At 36.7% G+C, this 14,180-nt stretch overlaps 1 protein-coding gene across 1 annotated transcript in view; it reads left to right on the forward strand.

Moving 5' to 3' along the window:
* The window catches only part of MOSPD2 (motile sperm domain containing 2), a 54,344-nt gene extending 44,673 nt beyond the window's left edge, over positions 1-9,671 (forward strand). Inside the window, exons 11-15 of the mRNA XM_054060886.1 lie at positions 1,398-1,494; positions 2,292-2,388; positions 3,008-3,137; positions 4,690-4,792; positions 5,324-9,671. Coding sequence (XP_053916861.1) covers positions 1,398-1,494; positions 2,292-2,388; positions 3,008-3,137; positions 4,690-4,792; positions 5,324-5,455 — 559 coding nt within the window. The 3' untranslated portion in view covers positions 5,456-9,671. The remainder of the gene's footprint in view (positions 1-1,397; positions 1,495-2,291; positions 2,389-3,007; positions 3,138-4,689; positions 4,793-5,323) is intronic.
* The last annotated feature ends 4,509 nt before the right edge of the window (positions 9,672-14,180 follow it).

Genomic DNA, 14,180 nt, shown 5'->3' on the forward strand with positions numbered 1-14,180 from the left:
GAAGTTCAGCCTGCGGTGGAAGGTTCCTTCCCCTGAGCTCTTTGTGACTTGTTTTGATGCTATTCAATGCTTTCCTGCCTCGCTTATGGTTCATCTTGCAATTGCTGAAACATACAGCTGAAATAGTATAGTATTAGGATAACAAAAATAATTCCTAACTACACTCTTCCCTTTTCCTGCTGCTGTTGTTGACATAACTTGAGAATAGGAAGAAAGGCCAAGAGAAAAAGAGGATACAGTTACGCTGTTCATCTGGTTTAAACTCATCAGTTTCTTGCTTTCTGTCTCACTTAGTGCAATTCCTTCCCGAAAAGAAAAAAAAAGATCTTGTCCTGTGAACTTCTTAATGCATTGTAGAACAAACACACACACACACAGAATCACCATTGGATTCAGTTTCTAGAACAGGCATTCAGGCTGGCCCTTGAAGCACCAGAGATTTTTCTTCTCTACTAATACACCGTTTTGTTTAAGTGAGGGAAGAGAGATCTTTTGAAGAGGAGGTCAAACTAATGTGAAATGACCATTCAAAAAAAGGGAGAAGGAGAAAAAAAAAAAAAGAACTTTTTTTGGAAAAGGCTTTCTGTCAAGAGTATGCAGTTGGATTGTACTGTGTAGTATGGCAGTACTCTGTGTACTCCTGATGTGACATACTGAAAGAAAACACTTTTTATTTTTAGTTTCTGCTCAAATTGTAGTATATGAGCATGCCATGACTTTTTTTTTTCCTAGTAGCGTTCATTTGAATGCTTACTACAAAATGATTTGTGTTAGTTTAACATGGTGTGAAAGATTTCATGCATGAATCTCCTAATTGCACAAGAATATTAAAACTAAACAAAAAACTTTATTTATGCATGTATCTCCAGAAGTACATGAAGACTGATTCATAAGTACAAGTGGATTTAGCTGTAGTGGTTGAAATGATTACCACTCAAATGGCTGTTCCTCTTATGTGTGCGCTGTACCTATTACAAGAATAGATGTATGAGGTGGAAATTACTCTCTATCTGTAACACCTTATAGTCTTTAATATTAACATAAATTAAATCATGTTGTCCCTTAATATAATGCTATGATATTCAGTGGCTGAGGTGACCATATATGTCTTTTGGCTATTCCTGCTTTTGCAGATGGTCATACTCTTCCAAGTGGAAGTAGTCAAGGGCAGTAATCAAGTGCTGTATTTAAATCCACTTGTGGTTGTGAGTCAACCCTGAGCTTCACTACAAATTTCTGCATTTTGTTTTCACAGCTCTTTTGACAAAAACCTGTTATAGTGACTGTAGCTGCAGGGTTGAAAGTATTTTATTTTCCTGTAGATATGGTCAGTTTTCTTCTATGGTACATTGTAAAGATAATTTGAACAAACTAATTCCTCTAAAATTTCTTATTAGCCCAGCAGAAGAACTATATTTTGGATCCAAAGAAACTGGAGAGAAAAAATGCTTGATAGTTCTCACTAATGTCACTAAAAATATTGTGGCTTTTAAGGTGAGTGGTTCATGTATGGCCTGGTTTAATTATTAAATGTGTAGCTTCTTCATGGTTTGGGTAAGGCTGAAGAAATACGATTAAATCTACTTTTCAGTCTAAATTTTTTATTCCTTTGTGATGCAGATCAAATAAATCTTCTAGCTGAATTTGTGCCTATTATGTATCACCCCAAAGGGAACAGTTAGCAATACAAATCTTCAGTGTGCTGACTGAAAAAGAGCTATGGCGATGATTAGTTCTTTAGTGTGAGTCAAATATTTCCTGAAAAAAGAAAGCTTTGAGCATTGAAAAGTGATCTCTGTAGCATTTTTCTCCTTTTCTCTTGTCTGGGAACAGGTCAGTAATGTTCAAAAATGATGCAGCTCGATCTACATCAAAGGAATGAAAGCAATTACACTTGCTTAAGAACTACTGAATTGATTTGAATCTTGATATGGTTTTCTACCACATTTTTTGTGTCCTCCACGTACACAAATAACTAAAATGTTAATGCTTTCATAATAAGATTTTTATCAGAGTCTATTTGAAACTTTTGGCACCTTTTTACTTATAAATGTAAGAGAGAAAAATAGCATATGCCAGAAAAGAAAGGGTACAAGTGGTTGAGTGAGAGGAAGAAGTGAAATACCAGTGTCTGATTACTTCTACAAAGTAAAATATTTTAAAGATGATATGTATTACCATGTCTTAATATTTACTTTTATGGGGATTTAGTTATTACAGAAGGAGAGAGGTTATTAAACAATCATTTGTGCATGCATTTATTATATGTTTCCTTAATATGTCTTGTTTAGGTGAGAACAACTGCTCCTGAAAAGTACAGAGTAAAACCTAGTAACAGTAGCTGTGAACCTGGGACGTCATTGGATATAATAGTGTCTCTTCATGGTGGTAAGTAAAATTTTACAACAGAATTTTTAAGATATCTGGACAAGTTTTATTAATGGGCTGACTGCTCTAGATAAAACTTTGTATCTGCTTGCTGGAGTGTAAGACTGATACCCATTTTTACTTGGTTTTTGTATGAGTGTTAGTTGTTAAAAAAAAAAAATGAGTGTCAGACAGCGTTTGAGCAACTGCCTGTACTGATTTATTACTCCACTTAGAATGGGCTGCAAACAACAGTTGTTTATACCTATCTCTTGTCTTAAAAACAAAAGTCAAGAGTGTCAGCTGCCTCGCTCTGTTACAGTGGGAGTTTATCTGTGGTAACTCATGTTTCCCAAAGTGTTGCAAGGTCAGGTGGATTTGCTTGAGAATGTGTTCTTTACAAAATTCTGGGTTGTCCCTGAATTGTTCGGATAAAACTAGTTCTCTTAAAATTAAACTGTAGAATTTGGGAAAACTGTAATCAAAATTGTGAAGATAATATTTTTATTTCTAGTCAGTGTCCCATATCCTGCAATAAACAGGCTCTCGTTTTAAGGCAGTTTTGTTTACTTCTATGCACTTTCAATATTGTCATTTTATCCAAGGGCACTTTTGCTTTTTTTGTTTCCCTTGAGGGCAGGTGTTGCAGCTTCTCTGCAGGATCGTTTCCTTATAATGGCAGCAGAAATGGACCAGTCTTCGGGAGCAGGTGTACCAGAACTGACCCAGTTTTGGAAAGAAGTACCTAGGACCAAAGTGATGGAGCATAGGTGAACATATGGTTTTCTGTTCACAGGGATATTTTTAGCTGTTATCATTTAGCTGATTTATAGCACTTGATTATTGTAATCAGGGAAAGATTCTCCAAACCCAGGTGCATGCTTACTGACTAAAGTATATTGCTGAGATTTCTGCTCTGGTTTAACTGATTAGAGGTAATTTTAATGTAGAAGATGTCATGGTATTCTGTATATGCCTTTCTTTTTATTGTTTTTGGGTTTGTGCTAACAAAGATTTAAGTAGACGAAATGTGAATGGATGTGACAATACGCTTGCATAGTAGAGGTTTTTTTTAATAAGAATCTGTCACTTGAGTTTTCTAAAATGGAACATGCACAGAAAGAAGACATACTAAATGCAAAACTGTTTTCTAGACGATATTTAAAAATATTCCTTTTCTGCTACGGAAAATCTTGATCCTGTAGGAAATCTCTGCAAAAACTATCGTATCTTCATAGGTGTGGTTTTCACTAGGGAAATATGGTTCCCCATACACTCTTTGAAATATTTCTGTTACTCTTCTCTCTCTTCTGTTCACATCTAGTTGCATGCCTTTACCTTTCTAGGAAAAGATCATTCAAATGCTTATCCTTTACTTCCCTATTAAATGAAATCTACATCAGGGGAATGACCTTAAGCTTTTTTGCATAAATGTTGAAATTTGTTTTAAAGACAGGCCCTGAAATGATAAGGAGAGGTTAATTGATTACATTAAATTTGTCACCTGCATGGTATGCCATGTATGTAAATTATTGACCAATACAAAACCGACCTTTCATTTTTATTAAGCTTAGATTAAAAGTAGCGAAGAACATAATTATTGTGTCTTTAGTATTACATGTGCAAGTGCTTTATCTAAGGCATCTACTTGGGACAAATGTGTAGTAAAATCTTTTTGGTTTTTTTTTTATTTTGTATTGCCAGAGGAATTATATCAGTTCTTTTTCCTTGAAAAATGTTACAGTCTCAATTTAACCATTTTTCTATCAATTAACTTCATTCCCACACCAATTGACTTGCATGTTATCATAGGAGGTTCTGCTGTATTTTATCAATGGTGTAGGTTTTCGGTTGTGGTTTGAAAGTCTGTTCTTGCATATTCATCAGTGGACAAACAATCTCATTGCTAATGTTAAAAATGGAAAGAAAACCTTTATATTTTGTTTGCCATTCAATAAGTTGTTGCATCTCTCTGGTAGTAAGTATTTGACTGAATAATCCAGTGGATCCTGTGCTATGAATTTAAAATGATGAAGATACGTTTTAACTGAGCATGCAGATAATGTTGTTCTTGCTTTCTATATCAAAAGCTGTCAAAGTGTAATTGATGGACTAAGGAAGCTTTTTCAGACTATCGTCTCGATAGTCCCTGCTCGTTGCAGGGGGATGGGACTAGATAACCTTTAAAGGTCTCTTCCTTGCTATTTTAATAGTCTTTTAGATAATTAATCATCCGGAACAGATGATAAAGCACATGTAGTAACTGTTAGATGGACTGTATTAATTGTACAATGTTATATTATTTTTTTTCTACTTTCACAGGCTCAGGTGTCATGTTGTAGAAAGCAGTAAACCTTCTTCTCTGACATTAAAAGACAACACACTTAATATTCCAGCAAAAACAAATGAAGATTTACATATACAGGTAATAGTGAATTCCTTTTTCCTAAATAGTGAGCAAAATTATAAAATCTGATGCACAGAAAAAGAATTTGTACTAAACTTCTTTGGTACTTTGTAAGTTTTATGATTTGGAAAGCTCAGCAGTTCATAATAATTAAATCAGTGATAGCAATTTACTGATTTTGTTGAGTGGTAATGGTTTAATAGAATACTTTTAGTGCAGTTTGCTTGTCCTTTATCTGTATCTGTGTGTCTATATATATCCATTACAGAACTGGGGTATCAGTAAACCTCACCTCATATCTTTTGCTTCCAAGTGTAGAGAGGTTACCTGCTTGTTGTAGGCAGTATGAGCTGTCCATAACTCTGAAGATTTAAAGCCTCCTTAGTGGAATAGATTCCTGAAGCAGGTACTGGTTAGAAAAAAGTATCATTAAGACAAGCTTTTTTTTTTTCTTAACTGTGTTTATACTTAGTGGCCAAAGAACTCTAAATTAACAAATACTTTCATATGCAGTGATTCTAATTTAATGAAACTGTTTCTATTTTTCAGCTAACTCATTTACTGCAAATTAATAAAAGACTTCAAGAGCAGATGGATCGCTGCCTCTGGTTCCAGCAGCTGTCAGTTGGTGTATTGTTACTATCAGTTACTATTGTTGCCTTCTGCTTCTACCTTGCATGAAACCAGGAGGCTAAAAAGAATTGCTTTGCACTGTATGTGCTGCCTATCCCGGTTGCTTGGAGTGGAAGAGATTGCAGTGCTCTGCTCAGATTCTGGAACTGCCAAAATGCGAGCCTACAACGATGAACAATAATACAGTTTTCTGAAAAAAAAAAAAAAAAGAAGAAATTAATAACCAGCAAAGGAAATTACTGAAAGTTGACACTTAAAACAGTGCACGATAAAGCTGTTAGAGCTAGAACCAGTTTTCACTGTACAACTCCGTAAAAACTACTGAACTGGAAAGAGGAAACCAAATACTACAACATAATTTAAGATTGTTTAGGGTTTCTTTTCCTCTGTTGAACTACTTTAAATACAATATTTCATTTGTTTTCATCATATTTATTCTTACATCCTGAATTTCTCTCATAGAAGGAGCAAGCAGTCAGCTTGAGTGTATTTTTAACGTTAACTTGTTCATTCAGGAAAATTTACAGAAATTATGTAGTACAGGTGGAGTTTTTATATAATCTTTGTACATGCACATATAAAGAAAGATATTTGTTGCTTGTAAACATCTTAGTAATTCAGGCTTCTTGCTTTTATTGGTTAAATTACATTTTTTTGCTTTTCCTGATGCAAAGTTATTATAAATACGTCCTACCAAACAACATAGACACAGTCATATTGACCAGAAATATAAACCTTGTTTGATTCCAAAGATAGTAATGAAATAAACAAGTCAAGACGCTATTCCAGCAACTCTAAGGCAAATTGCAGGAGGAGTATGAGAGCTGACTTTTGATGACCTATTAATGGTTCATAGAAAGGCTAATAAATTGTCAATATAAGAACTACTCTGAGATGTGCAGTATGCTTAAATTTCAGATAAATTTATTGAAAAAAGCATATCAAGTCAGGAGGATCAAATATTATTGAAGGCAAAATGAAAGTGTTATATCTGCCATTTCTGTGAAACTGTTGTAAAATTGGTATATGAAGCTCGTGAGAACTTAAGCTAACAAAGATTCTTTGTAGTCATTGCTTGTTAAATATGTATATTGAAATCGTAAACATTTAAAAGGAGACTGATATCTTTCATACATTTAAAATTTTCACTATTGATGAGATCTCAAAATTCAAAATTTCTTTACTGGAATTAATTTTTGCTACAGATTGGCTTTGTAACAGATAATTTAGTTTTATCTGCTGACTTCAATGGATGAGAAGAGATTTTTGAGGAAAAATAAAGATCATACTCTGCTTGTATCTTTTTGCTTACAGTATCTCTCCAGCGTATTGTAGTATCGTTTTAAGGAAATAGGAGAGGGCAGTTTAAAAAATGCATTAGTAAACGTGATTAACTAATAAAGCAGCAATATGATTACTAAAAAAAATAACTGTGAAAAGCAAGTCTACAGAATGGTTTGGTGCACAGTCTTTTATCCTTTCTTAATTTGTATGAGATTTTAACTGCATCTACATTTTCTTAGATGTTCATTATCTCATTTCTGTTCAGTTTGTTTCTCAGTATTTTCCTTTTTTGAAAACTTGGCAGCTTACATTGCTCTTTGCTTACTAAGAAGCTGTCATTTAGGGTATTTCCACGTGCATGCAACTCAGATGCTTTGCTTCCAAGAAAAGAATGGTTGTCTTGTTGAGAAAGGTGACAAAGTTATTTGTAACCGTAAGGTAATAATAACCATGCTATTAAAATGCCGATTCCTTAATTTGAGTGGATTGAATAGCACTTTACTGAAAAATTGCAAGAATTATATTCTTAGTCTTTGCCAATATGAATATTTTAATGTTTGGGTGCTTTCATATATTTTCAGTATTTTATTACTATGTTGGTATTTTCTTTGTATAATGAAACAGATGAACATCTTTTCTATTTTAATATGTTTTAGAAAAATACAGTTACAAAATAAATATGAGGAAATGCCTATTCTTGAATGTTTAATCTTTTAAAAATAACTGTGTCGCTTGAGATTTTGATTCTGTTGTCTGCAGGTCCTTAGTATGAAGGAGAGGTCGATATGGTAATACCCCATAGTCTGCTGTGTAATAGAGGTTAGGATGATATTTATCAGAAATATGTAAAATAGATGGTTATAAATTCTTAGGCAGAGTGCCTAACATAAGACAGCACATGATACTGGCATGTAAACACTACCATGGCAAAAAAAATGCGGATCTGCACAGTACAAATATATGTATATATATGTAAAGCTAACTAGTGTTTGAATATCACACAGTAAATGGAAATATATATGTATATTTAGAAGAGCCAAAACCAAAAAAAAGGCCAAGTAACAGCATTTTTTCTTACATGGAAATTGACAGTAGTCTATTTTATATTTTTCTTATGTGAGAACATTGTTTCTATCATAACGAAACATGGTGACCAATCAGTATATTCCCATTCATCAGTTGTTATAAGTTCCAATTGGTATTGCTGCTTGATGAGAAAGTTAATGATAAACATTCACTGCACATATGAGATTTATACCAAAAGTCAGAAGGGCAAGGTGGAGAAACTACATAATTGTGTGCTCTTCCCAACAGAGGCTATTGAACTGGTGTTTCCAGACCAAGTGTTCCTCTAATTTTGGGCCGAGGAGAAGGAGAAAAAACTACCTTCATAGATTTTGGCTCAGAGCAAATGTAGTTTCCTTGGATTTGCAAAGAAATGCTTTGGACCTGAGAACTCAAATCCAAGTCTCTGGTATCAGTCTTAACACAACCACCATCCCATTTTGTGTTTATGATGGAATCTGAATTAAAATACCCTTTGAGTAATGATAATGTAGTCTAACAAATCCTGTGTGGTGTTTACTGATTCAAAATTACAACTTCCTTGTGTTTCCTTAGCCTTGTATCTGTTAAAATGATTGCTGGTTTCATTTTTGACAGCTTGGAGCAATATCTGAACACCTGTTCTTCAAGCCCCAGGGAAAATGTCAGAAATGAGGAACATCATTTAAATAAATATAGATGACAACAGTAGTGTGAAAAAGGAGCGTAAACAGAATTTGTTAAGCTCTTATTTTCTAGAATGCTACAGTTGATAAATTGCTGAAAGGGAGAGCAAATCTGGGCAAACACCACAGATGCTTCATTAATCTGGTACAACTAACACTTACAGATTGATGATTAACCTACTGGCATCTGAATTACTGTAATCTGTATACCCTGAAGTGCATTTTCCTGTACCGAAGTAGCATTTACCATATTTTCCTTTTTCTTGTAGTTTGTTTTTTTTTTTTTAATTAAACTTTAAGCTGATGGTGATGACTCACAAAAACATTTTGTACTGTATATTAAAGGGAAGTAATATTCTCTTCTCGAACTCACAGTTTGATGAGTTTTGTTCTGCAAAAAAAAAAAAGATGCATAAACATGAGTTCTCAGTCTAGTCTGGAATTTGGTTGGAAGCCTCAGTAAAGCAATGCTTGTTCATGTGATGAGGGGGGCTGGAGAACAAGTCTTACGAGGAGCGGCTGAGAGAGCTGGGGTTGTTTAGCCTGGAGAAGAGGAGGCTGAGGGGAGACCTTATTACTCTCTACCTGAAAGGAGGTTATGGAGAGGAGGGTGCTGGCCTTTTCTCCCAAGTGACAGGGGACAGGACAAGGAGGAATGGCCTCAAGCTCCACCAGGGGAGGTTCAGGCTGGACATCAGGAAAAAGTTTTTCACGGAAAGGGTCATTGGGCAGTGGCACAGGCTGCCCAGGGAGGTGTTTGAGTCCCCGTCCCTGGAGGTGTTTAAGGGACGGGTGGACGAGGTGCTGAGGGGCATGGTTTAGGGATTGATAGGAATGGTTGGACTTGATGACCCAGTGGGTCCCTTCTGACCCAGTGATTCGATGATTCTATGTTAGTTTGTTGCAATTTTTAAATGCAATCCTGAAGAAAGATGCTTTGATATGTATGTAATCCTGGATACTGCTGTTCTAGCGGACATTGTGATTGACGTGATACTTCTTCCTACTTGTATCAGTTGGTATAGTGCTGTGTTTTGATTTAGTATGAGAATAATGTTGATAACACATTGATGTTTTTAGTTGTTGCTAAGTTGTGCTTATGCTAAATCGAGGACTTTTCAGCTTCCCCTGTTCTGCCAGTGACAAGGTGCACAAAAAGCTGGGAGGGAGCATAGCCAGGACAGCTAACCCAACTAGCCAAAGAGTATTCCATAACATAGCACATCATACTTAGTATATAAACTGGAGGCAGCTGGCCAGGGGTTTGGAATTGCTGCTCAGGGACGGGTTGGGCATCGGTCAATGAGTGGTGAGCAACTGCATTGTGCATTGCTTGTTTTGCATATTCATTTATCATTATTGTCTTTCTATTTTCTTTTCCTGTCTTATTAAACTGCCCTTACCTCAATTCACAAGTTTTTTTTTTTTTTGTTTCAATTCTCCCTCTCATCCCACTGGGGGCGGGTGATGAGCAAGCAGCTGCATGGTGCTTTCTTGCCAGCTGGGGTAAAACCATGACTCCGCTGTTTACGCCGGATGTATTTCAGATTTTGAAATCGGTATTAAGTAATTTCTTTCTAGCACTATGGGAAGTACACTCTAATACTACTATGCCACTCCATTCTCTCTTCAGAGGGACCATTCATTTACTCCAGCAAGTTTCCAGCTTGAGGAGAAATTGAAAAAGCATAAGGACATGGGGGTCTGTGCATCTCCTTGAAACATGGAGAAGTGTTACATGATAAATAAAGAGTGCAATAGTCAAGGGAGGAGCTGTATTTGGGTTTTGTTTGCTCTAAGCTGCACGTGGAAAAAACTAGATAGACAAGTAGATTTTGTGCTCTGTCCATTTTCAATAAGATTTATTTTCCATTAACTGTATCACTTTGAAAATAAATCTGAAGTCTCTTAGTCACATAGACGCTATCTTATAGCAGTCTGGCCCAGTGGTCAATAAAGCTTGCAGATACAGAACAGTAAAACATTGGAATACACCACCTTTTTAAAAGTTTCATTGGAATTATTTGCTGTAGTTTAAAATGCACTGCTGTTTTTTTAACCTCTGGAAAATTCAAGAGTGTATGGTAAAGCGACCCCTTGTTTGCATGAGCTTCACAGACAAGAATCATAGACTATCTTTAGGAAAAGACCCATCAGGATCATTGAGTCTAATTCCTTCCTCCTTGCAGGATTACCTAAGACTAAGCCATATGACTAAGAGCATCCCCAGACTCTCTTTGAACTCTGATGGTCTTGGTGTCAAGGCCACTTCCCTGGGGAGCCTGTTCCACTGAACAATATGAAATTACTTTTTCCGTAATGTCTTTTCAGCTTTGTCCTGTTTGTCCTCAGTACTGTCCTCATAGTATGTGAGCATTTCACTGTCTTTTAATGTATTTATCTTAACAGAAGCCTGTAAACAACATTGGCCCTATTGCCATTAAACACAGTGAAAACCAAGGTCCAAAATATCACATTTACCACTCCATCTACAATGACTGCAATCTGTTTAAAAACAAAAGAAACAAAAGAAGTGATGGGAAATCATGCGTTAAAACAGTTCACCTACTTTTGGAACAGGCAGATTTACTGATTTTCATCTACTCGTGTCAAAAGAGCACTGAGATAAATTAGTAGAGAGGATAGCGGATATCTTCACAGTGACAGAATAAGCAACATTTATAACTTAGAAACATTTTCCTTGAGTATCATTTTGGATGAGTCTGAGGGGATAACGAGAGCTGGTGTGGTACAACACGTGATGTAGGTGCCTTATGTGCTTCTGTACTCTACCAAAGTGAGTTACTATTGTGTAGCACTGAGAAACAAGAGTACGGCTTTGGCTTTGGCACAGACTGTGTTTCAGGTGGTATTCATGTCTTGTGGCACATGTTGAAGAGTTTGACTTTTTTTATATGAATGATAGCAAAAACTTTCAACGATTACATCTCACAGTGTTGAAATAAAGATATTTGCTGTATATATTACTCAGATGACAAGACCAGTGAGAAGCTGCATACAGTTAAAAAGCACTTTATCTTTTTTGTGACATGGTCTACTTCAAGGAACTTTCCTAATGAGTTACTTTGCCGTTTGACTATAATGTAATACATGTTAAGTATTTTTTTCTATCTTGCATAGTATTTCCAAAGTATGTTAAGAAATGGAGTTTAGGTCTTCAGGAATACTTTAAAAGGTTGAATTTTGCATCAGCATTGCAAAGGAGTGTTAACACCAGAAAAGTTTTTCAAACTAATTATATAACTTCTGCTAACACTCCAACATGGATGACTGCTGCAGAGGTCTAATAAATTCAGTTAATTAAGGTGTTAAGATTAAGGGAGAGAAGCAGAAACCGGAGACTGGAAGCTGCTAGGGCGAGGAAGGAAACAACACAGCTGGGTGGCAAAAGGCAGCCTTTCCTTTGGTGGATGTAAAGAATACCACAAAAAAGTTGCTCTGTTGAGAGACAGACTGGAGGAGAGGACCTGCCCTGCAAGCCAGTGGCTCAGGGAAGGTAATCATTGATAAAGCTTCTGTTTTCATCTGTCTCACCTAAACCCTCTTCCTCTTCTGTTTACGCTGTAATGAACTGGTACAGAGTGAAAATCCTAAGAACAGTGGTTCTTGGTATAATGACCTCATGGAGAAGACATGTAGATTTGTGTCAAAGCTCTGGGCGACTCGGTATTCAGTCATGAGCTGAGTTGAGGTAAGCAGAGTGCAAGAGAGAATCCTACTTTCTTTTGGGTCTATACTTACTGTTCCAAGTAATATTTTGCCTGAATGTGTGAAATTTCCATTTGAAAGATGCCCGTTAGCAGATGGGCTTATCTGGCCTCTCCTTACTAAGGACCATGTGCAGAGAGTATTTGCCACGTGTTTGTTGGGCTTCTGCAGGACTGAGGATGAGGCTTCCAGACTCACAGAAGTGGGGCACAGGAGTGGCAGACACCTTTGCTGTGAGCAAACAACGTAGCTTCGATGTCCTCCAGGAGCAAATGAAACCCTCTCCAGGAAGGTGGAAATTGCTTTAGTAGCCAAACTGAAAATTGCTTTGAACCATGCTGTGAAAATGTTGTCTTGCCTAGCAAAGTCACACATAAGTCATGTCTATGTAATGGTGGACTGGTGTACATGTGAATGCCCTTGCAGATAAATTTGGTAACTCTCAAAGCAAAATAGATGTTTGGGATTTCGAAAATGCAAAATCCTGCACATGGATGGGGCAGTCTCTGGTATTAATACCAGAGGATTAGGCTGGGGGGTGAAAGAATTGAGACTAGACCTGCTGAGAAGGTCTTGGGGGTACTGGTGGATGGAAAACTGGACATGAGCCAGCAATGTGCGCTCACAACCACAAAAGCCAACTGTATCCTGGGCTGCATCAAAAGAAGCATGGCCAACAGGTCACGGAAGGCGATTTTTCCCCTCTACTCTGTTTTGGTGTGACCCCCTACCTGGGGACCTGCGTCCGTGTCTGGAGCCCTCAATCAGTGGAAGCTGTGGACCTGTTGGAGCAGGTCCAGAGAAGGGCCATGGAGATGATCAGAGGGATAGAACACTTCTATGAGGAAAGGTTGAGAGAATTTGGGTTGTTCAGCTGGAGATGTTTCTGGGGAGACTTTATAGCAGCATTGCAGTGCCTAAAGGGATCCTATAAGAAAGCTGGAGAGGGTCTTTTTGCAAGGGGCAGTGTCATGAAAGGTAAATTTGAAAATGTGAGAGATTTCAGAAAGGCGAGGTTACCAATCTGCTTATCCCTTTAACCAACAGTGTCGCAGGGAACAAAAAAATATAAATAATCTAGCCTGTCAGTCACAGTGATTACTGAGCAATGCTGCGAGAACGATTAATATTTGTTCAGCTTGCTTTATGCAGTTTTTCTTTAGATTCTTATCAACAATTTTGCAAAGACAGTCAATCTTGTCTAGCTTGCTGAGTTCAAATCAGAAACTCCCTTTAAATCTCTCTAGTTACTGAGAGACTGCTGAGAATTGTATATGTACGCAACAAACAAGTCAATTTTATTAACAATAATTGATTGTAACAACTCATAACTAAATAAAGGTTTGATGGTAACTGTGGATGAAATAGTATTTACAAAAGTATGTCAAACAACCCTATATAAGACCCTAAACTCAAACGCTTACAAGAACACATGAAAAAATAATTTTTGCCAACCTGCGTGGGCCAGTGGCCAGAACGCTTGGCTTACGCGTGTCTGAAAACACAGCCTGGCTTACCAGAGGGATAGCTGTTCATATATTGTTTCCTGAACAAATTTCAGTCTGGAATTGTGGTGATGCTTCAAATACCACTCTGTTACGGGCATAAAAATGGGTTTCATACATATATAACACTGGGCAATTTTTAGGTTGAATACTGAATTGATCCTCAAGAGAAGTAAAAAGAGGAATAGGGGAATATTTAGTGGACAAATTGCCAGTTTTGTCAGTATCTCCCTGACATCCTCTGATAAGACTGACTAGATACAAAACTTGTTTGTACAGGACCACAACTTTGGTTGTAATGTATCAGCTAAGGAAAAATAAGTCATACAAAAACTGTAAATGCTGCAAATTGGATTGCCGCAGGAGCCTCCTACCTATCTCAGCTAAAAAGAAAATAGCAGTAACTAGTAGTAACTACCAGAGCTGGTACAGCTTGTACTGATGATATTCACATCCAGCTACTGATATGGATGGAAGCTCAAAATTTAAAAATAAATGAAAATGAAGTACAAAACAGCCTCAGCT

The sequence above is a fragment of the Cuculus canorus genome, chromosome 1 (assembly GCF_017976375.1).
Source record: "Cuculus canorus isolate bCucCan1 chromosome 1, bCucCan1.pri, whole genome shotgun sequence".
NCBI classification, from domain to species: domain Eukaryota; kingdom Metazoa; phylum Chordata; class Aves; order Cuculiformes; family Cuculidae; genus Cuculus; species Cuculus canorus.